The 23,043-nt window shown below is 41.5% G+C and overlaps 1 protein-coding gene across 6 annotated transcripts in view; it reads left to right on the top strand.

Moving 5' to 3' along the window:
- Positions 1-23,043, top strand: part of ACSS3 (acyl-CoA synthetase short chain family member 3) — a 69,686-nt gene that overhangs the window by 11,834 nt on the left and 34,809 nt on the right. For 5 of the 6 annotated variants that reach the window (XM_081878581.1, XM_081878580.1, XM_081878579.1 and 2 more), the window contains exons 3-9: positions 1,499-1,687; positions 9,203-9,337; positions 9,666-9,806; positions 11,877-11,957; positions 12,548-12,643; positions 14,270-14,421; positions 16,647-16,750. In XM_081878581.1, the coding sequence (XP_081734707.1) occupies positions 1,499-1,687; positions 9,203-9,337; positions 9,666-9,806; positions 11,877-11,957; positions 12,548-12,643; positions 14,270-14,421; positions 16,647-16,750 (898 nt within the window). Of the gene's footprint in view, positions 1-1,498; positions 1,688-9,202; positions 9,338-9,665; positions 9,807-11,876; positions 11,958-12,547; positions 12,644-14,269; positions 14,422-16,646; positions 16,751-23,043 lie in introns of those variants that run through there. The other variant, XM_081878584.1, reaches the window with a different exon arrangement.

Below are 23,043 nucleotides of genomic sequence, written 5' to 3'. Positions count from 1 at the left end.
AGGAGGACGAGGAACTGCTTTACACAGTCAGATCCTCTGTCTCCCTAATGCAGGACTGTCTGCATGCAAAGAAGATGCTTTACCACTGAGCCACAGCCTTTCCCTGTATCTCTCTTGGTGTGGCTCATTCTTATCACACTAAACTATGATTTAGCATGACACCCGAATGGATTGATTTCAGAAAGCGTGCACTTATTGTCCTATTAGATTTATTTGGCTAGAACTAGTATGAAATTGGGGGTGGGAAACATGGAGCCAAGTAACTAGTTTGAAATGAGGGGCTCATGTGACGTTGGCAGGATTTGATATAGTCTCATAAATATTATGAGAGCACATGGGGCACATGCCTATCCAGGTTTATTTAATATAGCTTTATCATACTTGCTAAACTTGCCAAACATGATAATTAAATGTTATACCACACACATGTCTAATAAAATGGAGTAGCTCATGAGTGAAATTTATTCGTGTGTTTCTAAAGCACCTTTTACTAATAGCATTTTGATTAGAGCTTACTTTTGGTTGTGGTTTGCCTTTACGGAATAAAGGAATACCAACTTTTAATTTCTTGTTTATCCCAAGTTAACTGATTCAAATCTTCATTTCCCCCCCATACCTTGCCTCAGTTTTTGATCGTGTCGTTTCAAGTGGTATACACTGAATTAGCATGCTTTACTAATTGCTTGTGGTAGATTTATGCAGTATTTTCTTCTCTTAAGAGTTAAACGTTATTGGTCTTGAATGTTTTTCCATAAATTGTTTTTGGGGGATAGCCACATTTTGGTCGTTTTAATAAAAGAACAGTCACAGAATCATAGAGTTGGAAGGGACCATGTGGAACATCTAGTCGAAGGCCCTGAAATGGAGGAATATTTTCCCCAATGTGGGATACCAGCCCATGACCCTGAGATTAAGAGTCTCGTGCTCTTATACTCTCACTCTCATAGAACACATCATGTGAATACAGGCCTTGCGCCAGCAGTTAGGCACTGACCAAGGGCCTCTGTGGCTAAGGAGTCCCCTCATTCTCCTCACCAAAGCCTTGGGCAGCCAGTTTAGCAGTGGGTGGGCAGTGGCGCCGCTTTAGAATAGGAACCAAGAAAGCTTCCATTGGTGTTGGTCACCTGCCATTTTAATTCACCCAAAATGCAAATCTATAGAATCCATGGATCTGTGGGTCCAGAGGCATTACATCTTGGGGAAATGAAATGGCAGCCAGCACCTGTGGTTTGCAGTAGAGGTTGTCTTTCATTCCAAAGTGTCACTGCTGCCTACCTGCTGCTAAAACATCACTCACTGGCGCAGTTTGCAGGTTGCTAAGTGGTGGTGTTGCTGTGACAGCAATGGCAGAAGAAGAACAAAGTATGGCTACACTAAAGGGGATAAAGTACATAGGGGATGGGAGTCCATCGGTGCCATTGTGTTGAAGCCCCCCTGGAATCTGGTGCTAGTACTATGTGAGTAACCTCCATATAACTTTAAACTGTTGCCTGCTCAGGTTTCCAAGCTAGCTGGTGTCATGAGGAGCCACGGTGTGAAGAAGGGAGACCGTGTTGTCATCTACATGCCAATGATTCCACAGACGATGTACACAATGCTGGCGTGTGCAAGAATAGGAGCTATACATAGTCTCATTTTCGGCGGATTTGCTTCAAAAGAGCTTTCAAGTCGCATTGATCATGCCAAGGTAACAATTAATTTTGCTCAAGTATGGGAGAGGCGAAGTGAAACAGGTCTTGTAATAAATGAAAGCTGGCAAGTAACCCTGCACATCATCTGCCCCACTGCTGTGCTACTCACTAGTCAACCGTGGCAGGAAAGCCTTGTAAATGAAAATACTATTATTATTTTTATTTCATGATGATGACATTGTGATTTTTATTTTTTATTTTTATTTTTTGCAGTCAGTGGTTTTTTGAGGCTTGGTAGCTTTTATAGACTTTTTTGCTTTTAAGGAGGATATGAATTGCTCTAATGACAGTGTTTTCAGCCTCAGAACTGACCTTTTCCTAAGGAGCTGGCATTTCTAATGAGGACTGCTGACAGGTGGGTAGAAGTGGCAGGATTTAGGACCCTAGGTCAGCAGGGACCCCAGCCTCTTAGTTTTCATTAAAAAAAGAAAGAAAGTCAATTGGATATTTCTGAAGAAACTTGGAACACAAAACATGGGGGCAGCTCTAATGCTTCAGCACTCAGCACCATTAGTAAGGACACTTAATCTCTGTTGCTAAGTGATCAGAGCAAGAAATGCTGAGCAGTTTCACCTGGGACTTGGGAGAGCCCTCCCAGAGCAGCAGAAAAATCAGGAGAGGCTCCTTGCTGCTAGCCTGATGTTGGACGGAGGAAGATAATTGGGGTATGTTTGTTTAGCAATTTCTGCTGCGTCCAAATTATTTCATTCACTTCCCAAGTGTGGAGCCTTTACAGAGTAAAACACAATTGGCTGGCTTTGGTATGTTTTACTCAGAAGTAATTTCCTTGAAATAAACAAGGCTTCCTTCCTACTGGGAAAAATGGTGCTCTTGCAACCCCCCCCCCAAGTTTCCATGTCCCCACTGCTGGTCTGCTTGTCATCACGGGGCTATTATTTATTAATACACTGTTAACATTAAACAAAAATATAAAATACAAGGTGAATCAGCAAACACCTTACAGCTGTAGCATGTTAACATTTCTATAAGACTGTACTTCAACACCAGGATACTTTTTTGTTTATCAAGGTGGGCAAAATGGGTTGCAAGCTGTGAAATTGCATATACTTGTTGCTTGTGGTATATTTGTCTCACAGTTTTACTCCCAGGAGCTCAAGGCTGTGTACTTTGTCTTTCACTGCCCGCTTTTATCTTCACACCAGCCCTGTGAGGTAGGCTAGGGTGAGAGTTCAGACACTAAAGCTGTGAAACTGCACATCATTTGAGGGTTTGGGGGGGGGGTTGGCATAGTATTAGGATTGACATTTTGTTTGTTTGTTTAGGTATTTTGTTGTAAACATCAGGACACTGAAACACTGTAGGAAGCTGCTTTTCCGGCTTTATTTACATGATCTGTGAATGGTAATCCAAAAGAAGGGCCTTCCTGGATCAGGCCCCAGGACCTGAATGCAATAGCTGTCTCACCTCCTAAGGTTTCCAGCAACTGCTATTCAGAAGCAGCTGTGCAGGCAGACAATAGCCGGAGTGTCTAGTTGCCACTGACCGCCTCATCCATGAACTTGCCTCACCTTCTTCTAAAGCCACCCAAGCTGGTGGCCATTGCACTATAGCCTGTGGGGATGTGTTCCATAGTGCAGCTTTGCAAAGTGTGGCATATACTTGCTTTTTCACTCAGGAGCTCAAGGTTGTAATATTTACCCTGTCCCCTTTTTATATGTGCAACAGCTCTGTGAGATAGGATAAAGGTGAAGGTAAAGGTAACCCTGACCATTAGGTCCAGTTGTGACCGACTCTAGGGTTGCGGCGCTCATCTCGCTTTATTGGCCAAGGGAGCCTGCGTACAGTTTCTGGGTCATGTGGCCAGCATGACTAAGCCGCTTCTGGTGAACCAGAGCAGCGCACAGAAACACCATTTACCTTCCTGCCGGAGCAGTACCTATTTATCTACTTGCACTTTGACGTGCTTTCAAACTGCTAGGTTGGCAGGAGCAGGGACCGAGCAATGGGAGCTCAACCCAATGCGGGGATTCGAACCGCTGACCTTCTGATCGGCAAGTCCTAGGCTCTGTGGTTTAACCCACAGCGCCACCCACGTCCCTTGTGAGATAGGATTGGTTAAGTTAATACAGTGGTACCTCTAGTTACAAACTTAATTTGTTCTGGAGGTACGTTCTTAACCTGAAACTGTTCTTAATTAGAGATGTGCTTTTGCTAATGGGGCATCTTGATGCCGCTGTGCCACAGGCACACAATTTCCATTCTCATTCTGGGGCAAAGTTCTCAATGTGAGGTAACTCTTCCAGGTTAGCAGAGTTTGTAACCTGAAGTATTTGTAACCTGAGGCATTTGTAACTTGAGATACACTATATATGTACATAGGCAGCAGTCATCAATAGATGGGTGGGGATAGCGGAAGGATGTGGGTGGCGCTGTGGTCTAAACCACTGAGCCTCTTGGGCTTGCCAACCAGAAAGTTGGTGGCTCGAATCCCCACGACGGAGTGAGCTCCCGTTCCTCTGTCCTGGCTCCTGCCAACCTAGCAGTTCTTTTTTTTTTTTTTAATAAATATTTATTAAGGTTTTTAAATATAAATGCACACATAATAAACGATCTTACTTCTTTTACAACAATTTCATCACTTCTTTGGACTCCCTCACGTCTCCCGCTCCCATTTACATCGTTAAAAATTTTTTCCAAACAAATTATCAACTTGTTTACAATCTCATGTCCACTCATTCAAATATAATCTAGCACTTCTTCCAAAAATTTTTTATATTTTCTTTAGTCTCACTTATCATCAAATTTAAATCTAGTTTAGTGGTGGCCAGTTTTTTATAATCTAGCATCCTTCTTAACATTCAACCAAATTACAATGTTTTTGTAGATACATCTTGAATTTCTCCCAGTCTTCCTCCATCTTCTCTTCTCCCAGATCACGGATTCTGCCGGTCATCTCGGCCAGTTGCATATAGTCCATCAGTTGCATCTGCCACTCTTCCAGTGTGGGTAGATCTTGAGTTTTCCAGTTTTTTGCAATGAGAATCCTTGCTGCCGTTGTTGCATACATAAAAAATGTTCGATCCTTCTTTAACACCTTCTGGCCGACAATACCCAGAAGGAAGGCCTCTGGTTTCTTTGTGAAGGTATACTTAAATACCTTTTTCAGCTCATTATATATCATTTCCCAGAAGGCCTTCACCTTAGGGCATGTCCACCAGAGGTGAAAGAATGTTCCTTCATTTTCTCTGCATTTCCAACATTTATTATCAGACGAATGGTATATTTTGGCAAGTTTAACTGGGGTCATGTACCATCTATATATCATTTTCATTACATTTTCCTTCAGAGCATTACATGCGGTGAAGTTCAGCCCAGTGGTCCACAACCTTTCCCAGTCCTCAAACATAATGTTATGCCCAATGTCCTGTGCCCATTTTATCATAGCCGATTTAACCATTTCGTCTTGTGTATTCCATTTTAGCAGCAAGTTATACATTCTAGATAGTACCTTGGTCTTTGGTTCTAACAATTCTGTTTCTAACTTCGATTTCTCCACCTGGAACCCTAACTTTTTGTCATTTTTAAAAACTTCTTTAATCTGAGCATAATGTAACCAGTCTCGCACCTTATCCTTCATTTTCTCCAAACTCTGCAATTTCCAATTGTCTCCATCTTTTTCTAATATTTCCCAATATTTTGGCCATTTGGCCTCCATATTGGGTCTTTTTCGGGCCTTAGCCTCCAGAGGTGAAAGCCACCTTGGAGTTTTATTTTCCAATAAGTCTTTATATTTTGTCCAGACATTAAACACTGCTTTCCTGACAATATGGTTCTTAAAGGCCTTATTGATCTTAACTTTGTCATACCATAAGTATGCATGCCAACCAAAAGCATTGTTAAAACCTTCCAGGTCCAGTACGTCAGTGTCTTCGAGAAGTAGCCAATCTTTTAGCCAGCAGAAAGCTGCGGCTTCATAGTACAACTTTAAGTCTGGCAGGGCAAAGCCCCCTCTTTCTTTCGCATCTGTTAATATCTTAAACTTAATTCTGGGCTTTTTGCCCTGCCAGACAAATTTAGATATATCTTTCTGCCACTTCCGGAAGCACTCCGTTTTATCCACAATCTGTAATGTTTGAAACAAAAACAACATTTTTGGCAATACATTCATCTTAATAGCAGCAATTCGGCCTAACAAAGAAAGCTTCAATTTTGTCCAACTATCCAAGTCTCTCTTAATTTCAGACCAACATTTTTCATAGTTGTCCTTGAATAGACTCAGGTTTTTTGCTGTTATGTTTACCCCTAGGTACTTTACCTTTTTAACCATAGTTAATTCTGTTTCTCTCTGAAACCGTTCTGACTCTATGTCTGTCAAATTTTTTCCCAGCACCTTGGTTTTCTGTTTGTTTAATTTAAATCCCGCCACCCGACCAAAGTCCTGAATCAATTGTAATACTCTTTTCGTACTAGATTCTGGCTCCTGCAGGGTCAAAACTAGGTCATCTGCAAAAGCTTTAAGTTTGTATTGTTTCGCTCTGACCTGAATCCCTTCCACCAACCGGTCCCCTCCAACCTAGCAGTTCAAAAGCACGTCAGTGCAAGTAGATAACTAGGTGGGACGGTAAATGGCATTTCCATGTGCTCTGGTTTCCGTCGCAGTGTTCCATTGTGCCAGAAGCAGTTTAGTCATGCTGGCCACATGACCCGGAAAGCTGTCTGTGGACAAACGATAGCTCCTTCGGCCCAAAAGAAAGATGAGTGCCGCAACCCCATAGTCACCTTTGACTGGACTTAACCATCCAGGGGTCCTTTACCTTTACCTTACAGGATGGGGAATGGGGCAGTGCCCCAGGTCTACCTATAGTGCACTGGGCCCAGGAAATCCTGTTGGCATCCCTGCACCTTATACATTCAGAAAGTTATCAAACATACTAGATGTGGCTCCACTCTAGAGCAGGGGTAGCCAACATGGTGCCTTTCAGATGTTGTTGACTAAAACCCCCATCAGCCCCAACCAGATTGGCCAATGGCCAGGGATGGTAGGAGTCATAGTCCAAAACATCTGATGGTCACGGCTGCATTAGAATGTCTTCAGGTGCCATAATGGATGTTCCCCCATACTGTCTACCTTTCACAGTGTGGTTCAGCTATTGCAATATTAACAAGAAAGAGCTCCGTTACAAGTGACTGCTTTTCAGTCAATGCTTGCCAGCTTATGGCTGACTTTGCTCTAGCTAATTCTTGTTTTTCTCGTACTGATATGGTGTTTGCAAGTGATACTAGTGTAAGTAGAGGAATGAAGGGAAACAAACCTCTTTTCAGGCATTGCAGGAGAATAAATCTCCCCAGCGTCAGTTACAGGACTTCATTTACACTATTTCTGCTGCCTCTTTCTTTCCTTGTTCATAATTATTTGTTCAAATTCTTTAGTCACGGTGCTCGTTTTAAAGAGGTGAGTACACATTCACTCTTGCTAATAAAAATAATTATTTTCCCATTCTGCTCCAGAGTAGCACACGCATCATATCAGTTTTCCGGTGGTTTATCTTGAATTTTAAATAGCTATGGGAATATCACAAAAGCCCACCCTAGATCATTGTTAGTCTTGTCAGGTTATTGGAAGTCTAAAAGGCGAACAGTGATTAAAGATGTGGAATTGAAGTGTAGGTTTTTCTTTTATCTGTTGCAATACACTGAACAGGCTGTCATGTGTCTTTAGTTTTATGTGACTGTGGTTAAGAAATGCCTCCCTTTAATAGGTTTTTTTTTTAAAAAAAAACAAAAAATGGTATAGTGTTTAAAATAATCCTTGAAATTTTCCAGTTGATGGGGGTAATGAAATTTTGGCAATAAAATGCAAGTACCACTCCACCAATAATGTTGATTACCTTTTTCTATAAACAGGGAATACATGATAATTCTTTATTTTCAAATTGGAAAAGTTTTGGAATAAATAGGCAGACAGTTTCTCATTGTATTTCTGTGGAAAAAAATATGTGTGAGGGCTTGGAATGTGTTCTAATTTGACAAAATGACACATTCTCCAGTCTTCAAAGACGTGCAGTCTCTGCTTGCTGCCAGTAAAGGAGAGTGTCAGGGACACAGTGGTCAAGCAAACTGCTCCTCACTTGTCATCATGCCCTCCTGTTTCTAATGGGAATTTGCTCACTTGCCCCTTCTCCAGAAAGTAGGTCAAGCACTCTTTCCCCACAAGTGCAGCCGACAGCTGGCCACTTGGGGGGAATGGATTGAAGATACAGAGGAACCAAGATGGCAGCTCACTTCATCCTGTTCCAAACCTGCTATTTCAAGGAAATCCACTAGGTGGTGAGGTTCAGTCTTGACACTTCTTTGTAATGTTTCATGAGTGGTGAAAAAGAGAGAGAAAGAGAAAGTACAAAACTTTTCCCAGCTATTTCTCTTTCTCAGCAGCCTCTTTAGTCATCACAGGTTATTTGTACATCTTTCATAGCACGAACACTTCAGAAACTTATATTTACGTGGGGCATAGGTTATAAAACAAATATATTTTCTTTATATGTATTTACATAGGTTATAAAACAAATATATTTTCTTTATATGTATTTACATAGGTTATAAAACAAATATATTTTAAAGCTTCCCTCCTCCTTCCCAGTTCAAGGAAATGTTTTCAAGGAAATGCATGCTGAACTTTCATTTTAAAAGTCACCCGGTGTCCATGTAAAATAATTTATTCTCTTAACAAGAAAGAAATGTCTACACATAAATGGTATATCAGGTTTTAACATTTGATAGAAGAAGCAGTATGAAGTGTGGTGTATCCATGTATTAGTGGTGAGCTTGTGGTTTTAGGACTGGGTAAGGGAGGGACATGGGTGGCGCTGTGGTCTAAACCACTGAGCCTTGGGCTTGCCGATCAGAAGGTTGCCGGTTTGAATCCCCACAATGGGGTGAGCTCCTGTTGCTCGGTCCCAGCTCCTGCCAACCTAGCAGTTCTAAAGCACCCCAAAAGTGCAAGTAAATTAATAGGTACTCCTCTGGCGGGAAGGTAGATGGTGTTTCCCTGCACTGCTCTGGTTTCGGTGTTCCATTGCACTAGAAGCGGCTTAGTCATGCTGGCCACACGATCTGGAAAAACTGTCTGCAGTGCGGACAAATGGCGGCTCGCTTGGCCTGTAAAGCAGGCTTCCTCAACCACGCCCCTCCAGATGTTTTGGGACTACAATTCCCTTCATCCCTGAGCACTGGCTAGCTAGGGATCATGGGAGTTGTAGGCCAAAAACATCTGGATGAGCGCCACAACCCCAGAGTTGTTCGCAACTGGACTTAACTGTCAGGGGTCCCTTTACCTTTACCTTTAAGGGAGGAGTTGTTTGTATTGGATCCCAGTTCTCAGGAACAGCTTAGGGATCTGACTGGAATATGGTTATTTACAGGAATTGGAGACAGGGCTCCTCATTCCCTAGCCTAATCTCAAAGTAACTTGTGAAACAACCCAAAGACCCGTGATGATATTGCCCGTTTCGAAAATAATATTTTAACTGATAAAGCTTTCTCTCTTCTTTTAGCCCAAACTGGTTGTAACGGCAACTTTTGGAATAGAACCTGGAAGAAAAGTCGAATACATACCACTTTTAGAGAAAGCATTGGAGATGATAAAGCACCAACCTGACAAAGTTCTGGTTTATAGCCGCCCTAACATGGTAGAGTTGCAGCAAATACTTTGACGCACTTTCTTGGACTATTCCCTTCCCTCTCTGACCTCATAATTTCCCTGAATATTTAATTGGAACATTTCATTTTTACGATACTTAAGTAACATTTATTTTTCTCTGTGGCAAAACCTCTATTGCTTTACTTGTTTAAAGCTTATAATTTTGTAAGTTTCAGTACAGCTGCTAAAAGTCATGTGGTAGGGAAATCAGGCATATATTTGGTGCTCCACAAGGAACAGCTAATTATTTCTGAGCCTTTCCTCTTGTTGTTAAATCCAGTTTAAATGGTTGCAGTGCTCTGTCTCTTGACACGCAGGGAGATGTTGCTCTTAAACCAGGGCGTGACCTGGACTGGCATGAAGAAATGGTGAAAGCAAAGCCATGTGACTGTGTCCCTGTCCTTTCGGACCATCCACTTTATATTCTGTATACATCAGGAACAACTGGCACCCCCAAGGTAGGCCCTGCCTTTCAGTATCTGTGACCAAATTATGCTCTATTCCACATGAGGGAGAATTTAATTAAAAGGCTGAAAATGTTTTCCCAGAGCTTAGCACTCATAAAAGATTAGTGTTGTTGGAGCTGACTTTAATCGTATTTCATTACTCCAACATCACTTTTAATGTCTGAAGCGGTGTTGTCAGTGAATATTTGAGCCACTTGGATTTTTCTTCCCAACCAAAGTATTCCCAGCTTGCTGCTGCACGTTGCAGCACTTCACCTTGAAGATCCTAGGTAGCTCCACTGTGTTTCTGATCTTCAGATTCTCTTGATTCTCCCCAGATGACACCACATAGCCTTTCTTTTTTTTTTTGGTCCTGTGTTGTGCTGGATCAGGATAAGATCAAAGAAATAAGCTCCTGTGTTGTGATGGCATTTGGATGAAATCGATGAAGCAGATGAAATGAACCACATGAAATATATGGAATAGCGTGTGGGAAGAAGCAACATCAAAAGATAGATTCTCACACATAAACAAGAAGCAAGAGGAATGTTTACAGCAGCATATAGCTAACTTGAATAGACTAGATGAGGAAAGGGATTGCTAGCAAATGGTCCATGAGGAGAGATGGAGAATGGCCTGAGATTAGGTGTGAGGAATGTCAGGCCCAGGAGCCTAGTGCGGCACTCCTGGCCCTCCGGTCTGGCCCTTGGGATTCTCCCCAGATGTGGCGCTCAGGCTGAGGAGAGTCCCCCACCTTAAGCCTTAGTTAACAAGAAGCATCAGCAGCTGTATTTGCAAATGACTCGCACAAGTGGCTGGCGAGGCTTCTCACCATCTCATGCAGGGATCTCGTGGGGGGGGGCAGATAGCTTTATTTATTTAATTTAAGCCATTTCTATACTGCCTTTTGATTCAAAATTCCCCACTAAGGTTTACAGTAACTAATAGTTCCAGTTACAGATAGGTAGCCATGTTGGTCTGCCATAGTCAAAACAAAATAAAATAAAAACATTCCTTCCAGTAGCACCTTAAAGACCAACTAAGTTAGTTCTTGGTATGAGCTTTCGTGTGCATGCACACTTCTTCAGATATTAGTAACTAATAGGAACACCATAAACAGTGGAAGGCATTTCTGAAAGTAAACACAGCGGATGGAAAAATTACACCAGAGACTAAAAGCTTGGGGAGTAGGGGGATGCTTTTGCCTGGCACCTTTGAAAAGAAAAAAGAGAAAAACCTGAGCATAAGTGCCAGGAAAACCTTGCTGGGAGGAGGACTACGAGTGAGATGCCATAGCCAAAAAGGTCTTTTTCCTCTGTGCCTACTTCTGAGGGAAGACCTTGGCCTACTGAGAAAATAAATGTGTCCGTATCCCATGAATGAAGCAGTGCCAACTTAGATGTGCAAGACATTCTGCTATGTATCTGGCTAATCATGCTCCCTGTAGTATCCAAAGCCATATCCTGTTAAGTACTGTAACACAAAACCAGGAAAACTAGGGACAGTGTTCTAAGGAAAGGTAAGTAGTGAATTTTCCTCTCTCTAAGAAATCCCAAGTGGAGACCATGACAAGCCAGATGCGTGGATTTTCCAGCCTCTGCTGTTCTCACATGTGGACTGTGAGATCTGGAAGGATTCAAGCAGAACTCTTCTGAAAACATCAGTATCTGGGCATGTATGTTCTCTGTAGTATTTGGACTGAAAACGACAAGTTTTTATTCAGTTACCTGAGGTTCAGCATAAATCTTGTAATGTTCTTTATAAGTGTGTTAGGGTCAGGAGCCTTAGGTTACTGCAGTGCATCTATCTGGTTTCAGCACAATATATAGGATATAAACCAAATTGCAAAGAGCAGTCGCTTTTATTTTAAAAGAACAGCATTCCACACCTCCTCGTTGCAGAGATAAAATCTAAAAGTAAAGGCTATTTCTGCTATTCTGAAGGGCTCCTAGGAGCTAAGGAGAGAGTTGCTAATTGCTTCAGAACGTTAAATTATGGAAACAGTAATTTTCCTTATGGGATGAAGTTTCAGGGCATAATTTATTTACAAACGATCTTAATTTCACATTGCTTCTCACTTAGGGTGTTGTTCGACCAACAGGTGGCTATGCCGTTATGTTAAACTGGACCATGTCAGCAATATACGGCCTTAAATCTAAAGAGGTAACTTCTATTGATTTATTTTTCATTTTATAAATTGTTTCCTGTGAAATATCCCAAAGTGATTTAACAATTTTTAAAAAAAGCATATTTAAAAACTATTTCAAGCGCACTGCAGAGATTCAAACTGGAATTTAAAATCTCCACTTAAAAGGCTTGTTGGGACAGGAAGGCATTTAGTAGGTGTCAAAAAGATAACAGAGATCATGTCTGGTGTGTAACAGAAGGGTAGGTGCCACCACACTAAAGGCCTGAATCCTACATGGTTTCTGTAGAAGGCCTTCCCTGTAGTGCAGTGACCAGCTGGGTATATAAAGTGTGAGACAATATTTTAGCTCTCCTAGTTCCAGGCTGTATAGGGCTTTGAACACCAGTGCCAGCACCTCCCATGTCACCTGGTAGCTAATTGATAGGCAGTGTGAGTCTTTCCAGGACGGTGTCATATGGTAGCAATATTCCAATGCAATTAGCAGTCAAGCTGCAGCATTTTGCACTTGCTGCTGCTCCTGGAACAACCTCAGGGGCAGCCTCACCTGGTTCATGCTTATGAAGAACTGCTTATACTTCAAAAATAAAATCTTTCTTTCTTTTAGGTTTGGTGGGCAGCATCTGATTTAGGCTGGGTGGTTGGCCATTCTTATATCTGTTACGGACCTCTCTTGCACGGGAATACAACGGTTTTATACGAGGTGACTGTTTATTCTAATGTCTGTTATTTAATTACTTTTATAGGCTAAATAAGCTCTTGGAGAATTCTGGGGGAAAAACACAAAACAGAACACCAATGCATGTTTTACTGTTATGTAAGTTTAGCATGGGTTTGACATGACTGTTCTTCTGCAGCCTCGTGTGTGGACTGAGCTGGTTCTTAAATGGCCAGGGAAGCTCTGCCCATCCAAAGGAGGCAGAACTTGGAAAGTCACCTGCTGTCTTGGATCAGGAAGCAGTGGAAAGCCATAGCCTCCCACTAAGTCAATGAGCCTGAGGACCTTTCCTCTTCTATGTGCTAGAGGAGGAGAATGGAAATCTTTGCTTCTGGTTATAACTAAAACCACAGTTTCCCATTGCATTCAAATCTGGGAAATTGGGGTTTGTTTAAACTGTACATACTGATAGCTAACCTGGAATCAAGTCTTGAGTGGTAGGAGGCTTTAACTCTTTGGCACGAATAGGAGCTTCCCTGGCCATTTAAGAACCAGCTCAGTCCACACTCAGTCTACTTTTTTTGAACATACATTCCTGGCATTGTCTAAGGAGGCTACATTGGACTTCACGTCTGTATTTGTGAAGTACTGTGTCCTTGATCTTTAAGCCAGGCTTGATGCAAGCTTTGGGATGGGTGTTCAGTGATCTTTTTCCCTGGTTGTCTTTTTCCTCCCACAGCCCGGTGATTGAGTACATTAAGCTCCAATATGCAGGAGTGTAGTGAACCGGAAGCTGCTTGCCTGCAACAGTTGTTCTCTCAAGTGCACATTCTGTCCAGTTTCACATCCTTCCCTCCATCCTTACAGCAGGAGACGCATCAAGACAAAATAGCTTCTTCATTTCTAGATATCTGGAAGGAATTTGGTGTAGAAGCTCTTCATCCGATATGTGCTGTTTTACTGTGTATGGATGAGGGATGGGGAATCAACCCCATTTTCAGAGCTTTCTACAAACTCTCGCCAGTAGTCTGAGCAGGTGCTTTCCTGTATGTTCAGACCGCAAAGTGAATGTTGCATTTAGCTAATTATGTTTGTTAGTCTCCTAGCGGAGTTCAGAGATGCAGGAAGTCACAGCTTGTTAAGGATCTGCTCCTGTAAGACAGCAAAACCCGGTGGGTCAGGCTGTTTAATCCCATATTAATTCCTTGTTGCTTTCCTTTGTTTTCGAAGAACTGTGTATAGATAGCCAAGGGAGGATTAGTTTTACTTCTCACATACCAGAACAATTCAGAGACAACTCCTTGTGAGGATAAAATGGTGTTGATGGTGTTGCAGCTATATACACCCCCTTAAGTGTCTTGGAGAACAGAAATGTAAGTGAATAAATAAGAAAACATTGGTGCTGACACAGCCAAGAAATTGAAATCTTAGACACATTTCGTATCTGAATGTAGTGCATTTCTGAGCGCACCATAAGATGGAACTGAGCCCTTAATGGAGCAGCAAATGGATGCTTTCCTTCTAGTTGTATAAAGGCAATTTACCAGTTGCTTGAATACACTGCTGACAAGTTGATAACTACTGTTACAGTCAGGACTCAAATCGCAGAAGACTCATGGAACACTTTTACCCAACAACAACTTTAAAAACACCTCCCAAATCTCTTTGTAGGGGAAGCCTGTGGGAACGCCAGACGCTGGAGCTTTTTTCCGTGTGCTTGCAGAGCATGAAGTCATAGCCTTGTTTACTGCACCAACTGCAATTAGAGCAATCCGTCAACAGGACCCTGAGGCTAACTTGGGGAAACAGCACAGCCTGACAAGGTGAGTTTAGATTAAGCCAGAAGCTTGTTTTTACTCATTATCGGAAATAAGCCCCAAGTGTATATCTTGAGTTCAGTCAACTGTAAAGATGCTATAAAAAATAGGTTTTGTGTGTGCATATATACTATGGCCATAGGTACATACAAATGGTCAAACCATCATTGCAGTGTTTCAAGCTTGAGTTCTCCCTCCTTTCTCCCTCAGAATGCACCAGTTTCATCCTTTCCTCCATTACTAGTTTGAGCAACCCATCATGTGTTGTGACGTATTAATAGGTCAAACTTTGATTTGCACAAGCCGTGGTTTGCTGACAAAGCAGAATTGGAAATCATGACATGAAGTAGGCTTCAGATTCTAGTTTGGAGATAAAGATTTTCCAATACAATAATACCATAAAATATTTGTTATAAGAAAGAGAAAGATGTAACCAGCCATCAGAGCCTAATCTGTTTTGACCTTATGAACCTTTGCAGTGACAAATGATCAAAACTGGTAGTTTGGCAGCCCCAGAGGTGGGTTCAGAATGGAATATATCTCAGGCTTGTTCTTAAAAATTAAAATATCCCATTATTTTACAATGAAATCTCTTTTCTCTCCCCTCCCCCATATGAACACACTCTGGATAAGGCTGCATATGATGACTCACCATCTGTTTTTTACAAAAATGTTCAGATGAGAAACCCTGTAGTCCTCAGACAATTGAAGCCTGAGGGGAAAAATGATTCAGCTGTAATTTCCAAACAATAAAGTGAAAGTGTGTTGAATGTACATACACAAAACCTCGACTAAATAAATCCTTGTTAACACATTATTTAGATACTCACCAATATTACACTTACCCCAAACTACTAGCCCTCATACCAGAAATTTTGTTACCCTTTATGGCAAGGGTGGGGAGTTGTAAGCCCTCCAGATGTTGGACTCCCAACTCCCCTCAGCCCCAGCCAGCATGGTCAACAGTCAGGGATCATGGGATCTTTAGTTCAGTAACATCTGGAGGGCCATAGTTTCCCCACCTGGTTTAAGGCATCACAGGCCAGCTGTTTTTAGTTATGAATGTTTGTTGTGGAATTTAGTTATTACAGATACTACAATCTGAAGAAGATATACTGGGAATTCTGGCTATGTTATTTATGACTGTACTGTTTGCTGCTTAAATAGTAATGATTCCTCAGCATCTCTGTTTACCAGAGTGGAGGTAGGATCTTGCGTAGCTTCCAAAGTGCCAATGAGGTGGCCCTGTCTTATAAATAAAGTGCTGAAGAGGCCAAAATGCTGTAGCAAGGAGAGAAGAGATGGGCTTGCATAGGTTTGAACATGCCTTTTATCACATTAAACCTAGTATGCATTATTCTACAAACAAAAAATAAATATTTATGGGAGCTCCTCTGCATAATTCATCTGTAGCTGTTCAGTTGCTGACATAACATCTTCTCTGCTTTATTCTGCCATTTTATGGACAGGTTTCCTATGTGTCTCCCTCCTTATAATTTGCAAGTGTCTTTTGCCATTTGTAAGACGCATGCCATTGTCATTTCTCATATATCTGTCAATGGTCCTATTTATTTACTGCTTAGCTCCCAGGATTCTACCATGAAGAGTTTGTGGAAACCTCCCTATTGCATGCTTCTTTCTCTACCCCTCTCATAGCAGGGAGAAGTGAGAGCCTTCACTGGGGAGATCCTCCTTTTACAACGAATTTGGTACTGCAATGAATCCCTGGGTAGGGCTGGCTCTACCATTAGGAAGAGTAGGGCAGTCAACTCAGGCAGCTGATATTGAGTGTCCTGAAAGGGTAGCAAATGGTTAGTTATTCATTTTTATTTTTTAAAAACTGTTTTTACTCTCACAGAGAGGAATTTGGGGGATTTTCTGCTTCCGTCACCAAATTAACTTGGCCAGTCTTGGTTCTGTGCTCTTGGGGAGGAGGTTGCTAAGTTGCTGTTTCACTTCAAGCAGAAAAAATGCCCTGTCTCAGTCGTGCCCCTGGAAGAGAACCCACTTTACGACGGATTTTTCTCAGCTAAGAAGTGTTGCAGCTATTTCTGCTACCTGCAGCACATGCTAGTCACCTCAGAGCTCCCTTCAGATGTCTGTTAAATCGGCTTCATCAACAGGGAAAGTCCATAGCTTATTCTTCAAAGCACGCACACAACACTTACCTTAGCGTGCTTATCTTTTTTATATTGCGGAGACATGCTGAAAATAATCTTTATTTGAAACAGGTTCCGAACACTCTTTGTAGCTGGTGAACGCTGTGATGTGGATACGTTAGAATGGTGCAAGAAAATCTTCAAGGTTCCGGTTTTGGATCACTGGTGGCAAACTGGTGAGTTCTGTGCATTTACAGCCACCTTTCTGAATAAAGTTTTTGTTTTCAAGCCAATTGATATGTGGAGCTTCTTGCTCTTCTGTAAATTTCTCATTACAGCTGGGAATAGTTGGGATTCATTCCTCATTTGGCCATGGACTCCCGTGGTTGTGATTTAACGTATTCTCTTCCTAATTTCATTTGGGCCCCCTCTTACTATTTTTCTAGTTTCTGATCTCACAAAACTGAGTTATTTGGTTTATTTTGGAACTGAGAATTATCTGACTATTCTTCTACTGGGAAAAAAAAGACATGCATCATTCTACTTATTAATAAAGTGAATGCAGCCCCAAATGGGGCTTGCTGGAAGCACCGACCAACTGATTGGAACTTAGCTTGCAGGGCTTACTGTATTGCTTCTGTTGCCCCTGCAGGCAAAGAAAGCAGGATTTGAAGCAGCCACCAATTACGGTAGCTGATGCTGCAAATCCCACTTTCTTTTCCCACCTGATTTGGTTTTTTTAAAAAATGATATTTATTAGAATTTCAAATAGTACAAAAAAAACAAAGAAAAAGAAAAATTCAACATTTGCAATCCATATTTTCAATACCTTTTTTCCACAACTTCCCCTCGCCTCCCCTTCTTGTATTCCCTGTCCAAAAATTTGTTCAACAAGTTCTTCTCCCTAAATTTTTAACCTTATTTTGTTGTTATGTTAAATTCAATTTATATATCAACTTTTAGCATATATACATCAATCATTATACTTGAAAACTTTTCCTAAGATCAACCCAGTTTCCCTTCCACGAATTCCCCATTTTAATACTAATAACAACACAAAAAGAAAAAAAAGATAGAATAAATCAGAATATTTTTGTACACCCTTTGGATTTCCAAACCCCGCCCTCCCTTCCCTGGTTTCAATCCCCAAACCATTGTCCATTAGTCCATCTATTATCAGCCTGGCAGCCTCACATCTGAGGCCCTTAAATCTCTCTCAGTCCCCCTCTGCCGGTTTCTTTGAAAGTCTTTTATGTTGAACACCAAGTCTCGGAGGGGCACTATCCCTATAATGTCCATGATCCTTCCAGCCGGATCTCCATATTTAAAAGTTGAGCTCAAGTCTTGATTCTCAATCCTTCTAAGTCCAAATAGCCGGAAGGTTCCAACTTCCACCTTGATCAGATTTATAGACCAAAGATCTTCAGGTCTCCACAAAAGGAGATCCTTCCATTTCTCATTTTCCAGTTCAAACCCAGTTTTTATCCTCCAGTTCTTATTTTCTTTTATGTCCATCTTGACAGGCCTCCGGCTCTCCTTTGCCTTCTGCAACTTTGCAGCCCCTCCTTCCTGCTCCTCCTTTTCAGTTTTCTCAAGTTTATTTTCTTGTTCAGCTGCCTGGGTTTTGTACATCAAATCCTTTTCCTTTTCCCACCTGATTTGAAATCAAAACCACACAAAGAAATGACGATACTTCACCTGACTTCATGGTGAAACCAGGTGATAGATAGGTGGGTATTCCCATTCACTTGCCAAACTGGTCTACCTGCAGGTGAAATCTGGATCCAGATTAATAATCCTGAAATGTTTAGCAAATATGTTACCCCAGTAGATAGACCTCACATTCCCATTGCTTCCTGGTGCTTTAAATTCTCTCCCAGCTGCTGTTGGTTCAAAGTTCTGTTACTGCTACGCTGACTGGGCTCTGTATATTCCTCTGACTCTCATCCTTCAATACACAAAGGAAAAGCACAGGAAAAACTGTCAACATTCCTGATAATGCCTCTTCAAATGATTAAAGGTTGGGGAAATAAAAATATATTCACTCAGTGACAAGAAGACATAAAAGTAGGTGCCAGGAATGCTTCCTTGGGCAGAGAATTCTGAAAGTGGGTCACCACAATAGAAAACAGCTTCAGCCCTTTGCTCAGCAGGTGTTGCTTTTCAGCTGATGCACCTTTCTGGATTTCTCAGTGCTGATCAGCCTGCAGCAGCCGGGCCCAGTTCGTTTTCCTCCTGTCCTGAAAATTCAGCAGTTTGATCTCCTTTCCTCTGCTGAGGCAGAAGAGCCTTCCCAGGATCTCGCCAAACAATTCCAACTTTCAGTTTTGTCTTCTAGTCCTGATGCCTCCTCTCCTTCTGATGATGATATATTGGCTGGAAGCAAATAAATAAATAAAAAGAACCCATTTCTCCAAGTGGTCTGCACACAGGAGCAGTGTAACGTTAGAGCCATAAACTCAGTGAAAAGAAGAATTGGTCCCCCCCCCCATTACTTTTGATGAAAGTAGAGCCACAATTGTAAAGGAAAAAAATGTTAGAAAATGATTTAGTAGTAGTGTCCGTGATATTTTTGCCTTCAATTCAGCTAGCATAATATATATTGGCTGCAATTCCCTACTATCTCTTGTCTGAACGATGGGCTATAATAATATCTCCAGACATATTTTGCCTTGCAAAAAATCCTTAGTCTTAAATACTGGGGAGCTGCTACCAGTGATGGACCAGTGGGCTGACTTGGTATGAAAAAGCTACCTGTGTTCCTACCAGACATGTGCTTTTCTTTCTTCTGTATTGCATAGACTCTGTAGCAAGGGTAGCTAGCATCACCATCTGTTCGTCTGTCTGCCACTTTCCCACAAAGTTGTGCCCTAGGTGGTTCACAACAGATCAGGTGAACAATTAAGCGGAAAAAAATATATATGAAGCAGTATCATCAGTAAATAAATACAAACAACAACAAACATCCATATAGGTTTATATAAAACAATGATCTAATTTAGCAGCTTAAAACTAAGAAGGAAAGAGGAATGAGGCCTAACACAGAAACTATACACATTTTTGAATGTTGCTTTCAATAATTTATGCATTCACGAACACTTTACCTTAGTATATGCATTTTTGTAAACATTACCCGAGTGCAGAACTGCTTTACAAAATTCAGAAAAGTGGATGGCTCTGCTTTTATGGACGGTGGAGCTTCAGTTTGGGAATTATTTTTGGAAAATGTGAAATCAGTAGGTTTACCTTTAAGTACAAACTGTATTAAATTTCTCCTCCATCCCTAGTGCCACCTAAGCCAGTTGTAGAGTTTCAGCGTTAGCCTGCCCTCCCCATCCCTCTGAAGATCTCCCCTCCGCACTCTGCCAGTCTTATTCATTATAATTGTGAGATTGGATTGTATCCATTCCACCTCACTTGTCGCTGATGCTGCATGTAAGTTAAGCATGTATCAGGAATCTCTTCAGTCCCTCTCAACTGTTTAAGCTCAATCGCTTCCTCTTGCCTCTGCCCCTCTTCCTAGCCATTATGTCATTACTCTGATTGTAGGGAAAGGAATAGCTAAATCACATTCAGACATGATTTTGATCTCAAAAGTTATTTTAAGATCCACTAGAAGAATTGGGTTGGAGGGGTCACTTTTAAAATCTTATTTCCATAAGCGAGAGAAGCTGTGACAGCCTCTGGTTTTATATATTTCCTCTGAAAATGTTACAGGCTGCTGATGTCATTTGTGTTGCCTGGCAACAATTTTTTTTCTAGTTCAGAGACTGGAGTCCTCGTTAGGGTAAAGTAGATGGTTTTACTGATGATTTGAGAATAGGGAACTGAGAGCTAAGCTCCATGAATCTCTTTTATAGAAAGAATAATCCTTTGCAAGATTTAAGGCAGCCACAGTGGAGCCTTTGTTGCAGAGAGGGCAAGAAGCAGTTTATAAAACACTAATCCCTGCTGTAGATAATTTTTACCCAACTAAAATAGTTAGCAGCCTAATCAGTCTTTTTCATCTTTATGGTATTAGTCTGACTAAAGTAGAAACAATGTTTTCTGGACACGATTAAATTGTAAATGAGATATGCAATTACTTTTTGTAACATCAATTTGCATCTAATGTCCACTGTGCAGCATTATAAACATTTGCAACAGAGGAAGCTAATAAAATACTTTGATTGAATTAAAACTGGGAAACACATATTGTAATCATGTGCATGAAAAAAAAAAGAGATTGTGTCTTTATTATGCAATGCATGATACGTACTGGAAGTAAATAATGGGAGAGATTTCCAAGGCGATTCTTTCTCCCTTAGTCGGAGGAGGATGCTATAGTTCTTCTGCCTTTCCTTGCCTACAATGTAGTAGTTGTCTGACTGCTTGCTTCTTCCTTACATCTTCTGTGGGGCAGTGCTGGAGTCATGCATGCTATGAAAGAAGAGAGCTTGGTTGACCCAGAAAGAAGAACAGGATATAAATGTACCAAATTACAGTTTGAGACTTTTTGGACTAAAAAGCAAATGGATGTACAGCTTGATCATCTGTGGAGGGCTTCCGTGTTTTAAGGCAGAACGTAGGGATGGGAATGGAGAAAAAATGCCCTGTTGCCCCCCCCCCCCACTCCCCATTTTTCTTATAAGGTTTGCTCAACTTAATTAGCAGATTCCACAGATTGGCTGATGTGGAAGGATACCGCAAAGGACCAATCAATAGGGAACAGATCCAGTTGTTCAGTTGACAGATGTTCTATTGCTTTACACAGTGAGGCAGAAGGATGCTGCCTTCAGACCTTTAATGCTCCTGGAACATCCGCTCGCTTTTGCTTCATGGGCTTCAACTGCATCCAGCCTGCTTCAGCGAGACTTCCTGACTCCGAGGCAAACACCTGGCCTTTTGGCTCTAAGGAGCATGCACATGGCCCCTCTGCTGGAAAATGGTGCACAATCAGGACCTCTTTATGAATAATGTTATCCGTCTGCGGAGATACACATGGGTCTTTGTACTGGAGATGATCTGAATATATGGTGTGCAGTGTTTTCTGCACAGCAGATAGACAGTTTGTGCAGTAGGTGTGCATATAAACTGCCAGTAATGTATGCTACATGTGACAGAAGAATCAGCCTTTCATATATTACAGTATAAAACTGCATTTTCCCTAACACAGATGATCATCTCCATGTTCGAAAAACCTTACTTGTACAGTAGGGAGTTATCCTTCAGAAGGATGAATGTTTCTGCATGGTGACTAGCCTGTTCTTGTAGCAGGCCTTTTCTAAGGCTCCATAAAGTAAGTGACAGAAACGGGGGCCAGAAAAACCAGCCCAAGTTAAATCCAGCTTATTTCAACTAACCAGAGTGATTTAAGCAAAGTAGCTGGATCGGAACTATAGTTTTGCTTCCTTCAGGATTTCATTGAGGTCATTTTTCTCAATCTGTATAGTGGGTAACAGTATAAAACATTTTATTCCATGAGCGTTCAACAAAATTGTGCATATGCTGTAATCACGCTTGAGGGCAGCATGAGAAGCAGGCAACAGGGTATGTGCCACCCTGTGGGTTGGCAGGGTGTTGTGAGGAATGTGCCCCCCTAAAAACTGTGCCCAGGGTGACAGCCCACACTGTGCCTCCGATATCTAGTACAGTGGTACCTTGGGTTAAGTAGTTAATTCGTTCCGGAGGTCCGTACTTAACTTGAAACTGTTCTTAACCTGAAGCACCACTTTAGCTAATGGGGCCTCCTGCTGCTGCTGCACCGCCGGAGCACGATTTCTGTTCTCATCCTGAAGCAAAGTTCTTAACCTGAAGCACTATTTCTGGATTAGCGGAGTCTGTAACCTGAAGTGTATGTAACCTGAAGCGTATGTAACCCGAGGTACCACTGTAATAACACCTGTGCACACTTCAATGTTGCAGTGGTCACCAACCCCATCCCAAAGCATTTCTGTATCGGTACAGCAAGTCTTCATGTGAGGTTGGAAGTATATTGCCCCGTAAAATGACTAAATCCACAAGGAACCATGCAGAAACAAAAAGGTCTGCCGCTGATATGCTCTCCTGTTTTAACTGATCCGTGGAAAACTAGTTTCAGGAGCTTATGAGCCCACTAAAATTAGCACTTAAATTTATGGTACTTACTATAAAAATCATATCCGCCGTACAGTACCCTGAGAGTAGAATTATTTCTTGCATGAGTTAGCCTCCTATTGATTTTTCACGGGTACCATAGAAGTGGATCAGAGAGCCATAGCACTGGTACCCTCAGGTATGCTGAATACTAAAAATAGAACATTTTGTACAGATAGCTGAAGAATATTTAGTTATAGAGTAGCTATGTTTGGATATCCTTACTATCTAGAGAATGGAATTTGTTTTTGAAAGGAGATGAAACATAACGACATTGGAGAAGTATGTTGTTTTAGTGAATGGATAGACAGCACACTAATTTAGTCTCTCTTGGTACATTTAACCTTTATTAATATTTGGAATCTTTTGATTATTGGATCGTGAGGAATCCTGCGAGATTTCCTGTGTATATAGC

Source organism: Podarcis erhardii (genome assembly GCF_964252035.2).
Source record: "Podarcis erhardii genome assembly, chromosome: 10".
In the NCBI taxonomy this organism is placed as follows: domain Eukaryota; kingdom Metazoa; phylum Chordata; class Lepidosauria; order Squamata; family Lacertidae; genus Podarcis; species Podarcis erhardii.
Note: the sequence above shows the minus strand (reverse complement) of the source record. Positions and strands in the feature narration are given on the sequence as shown.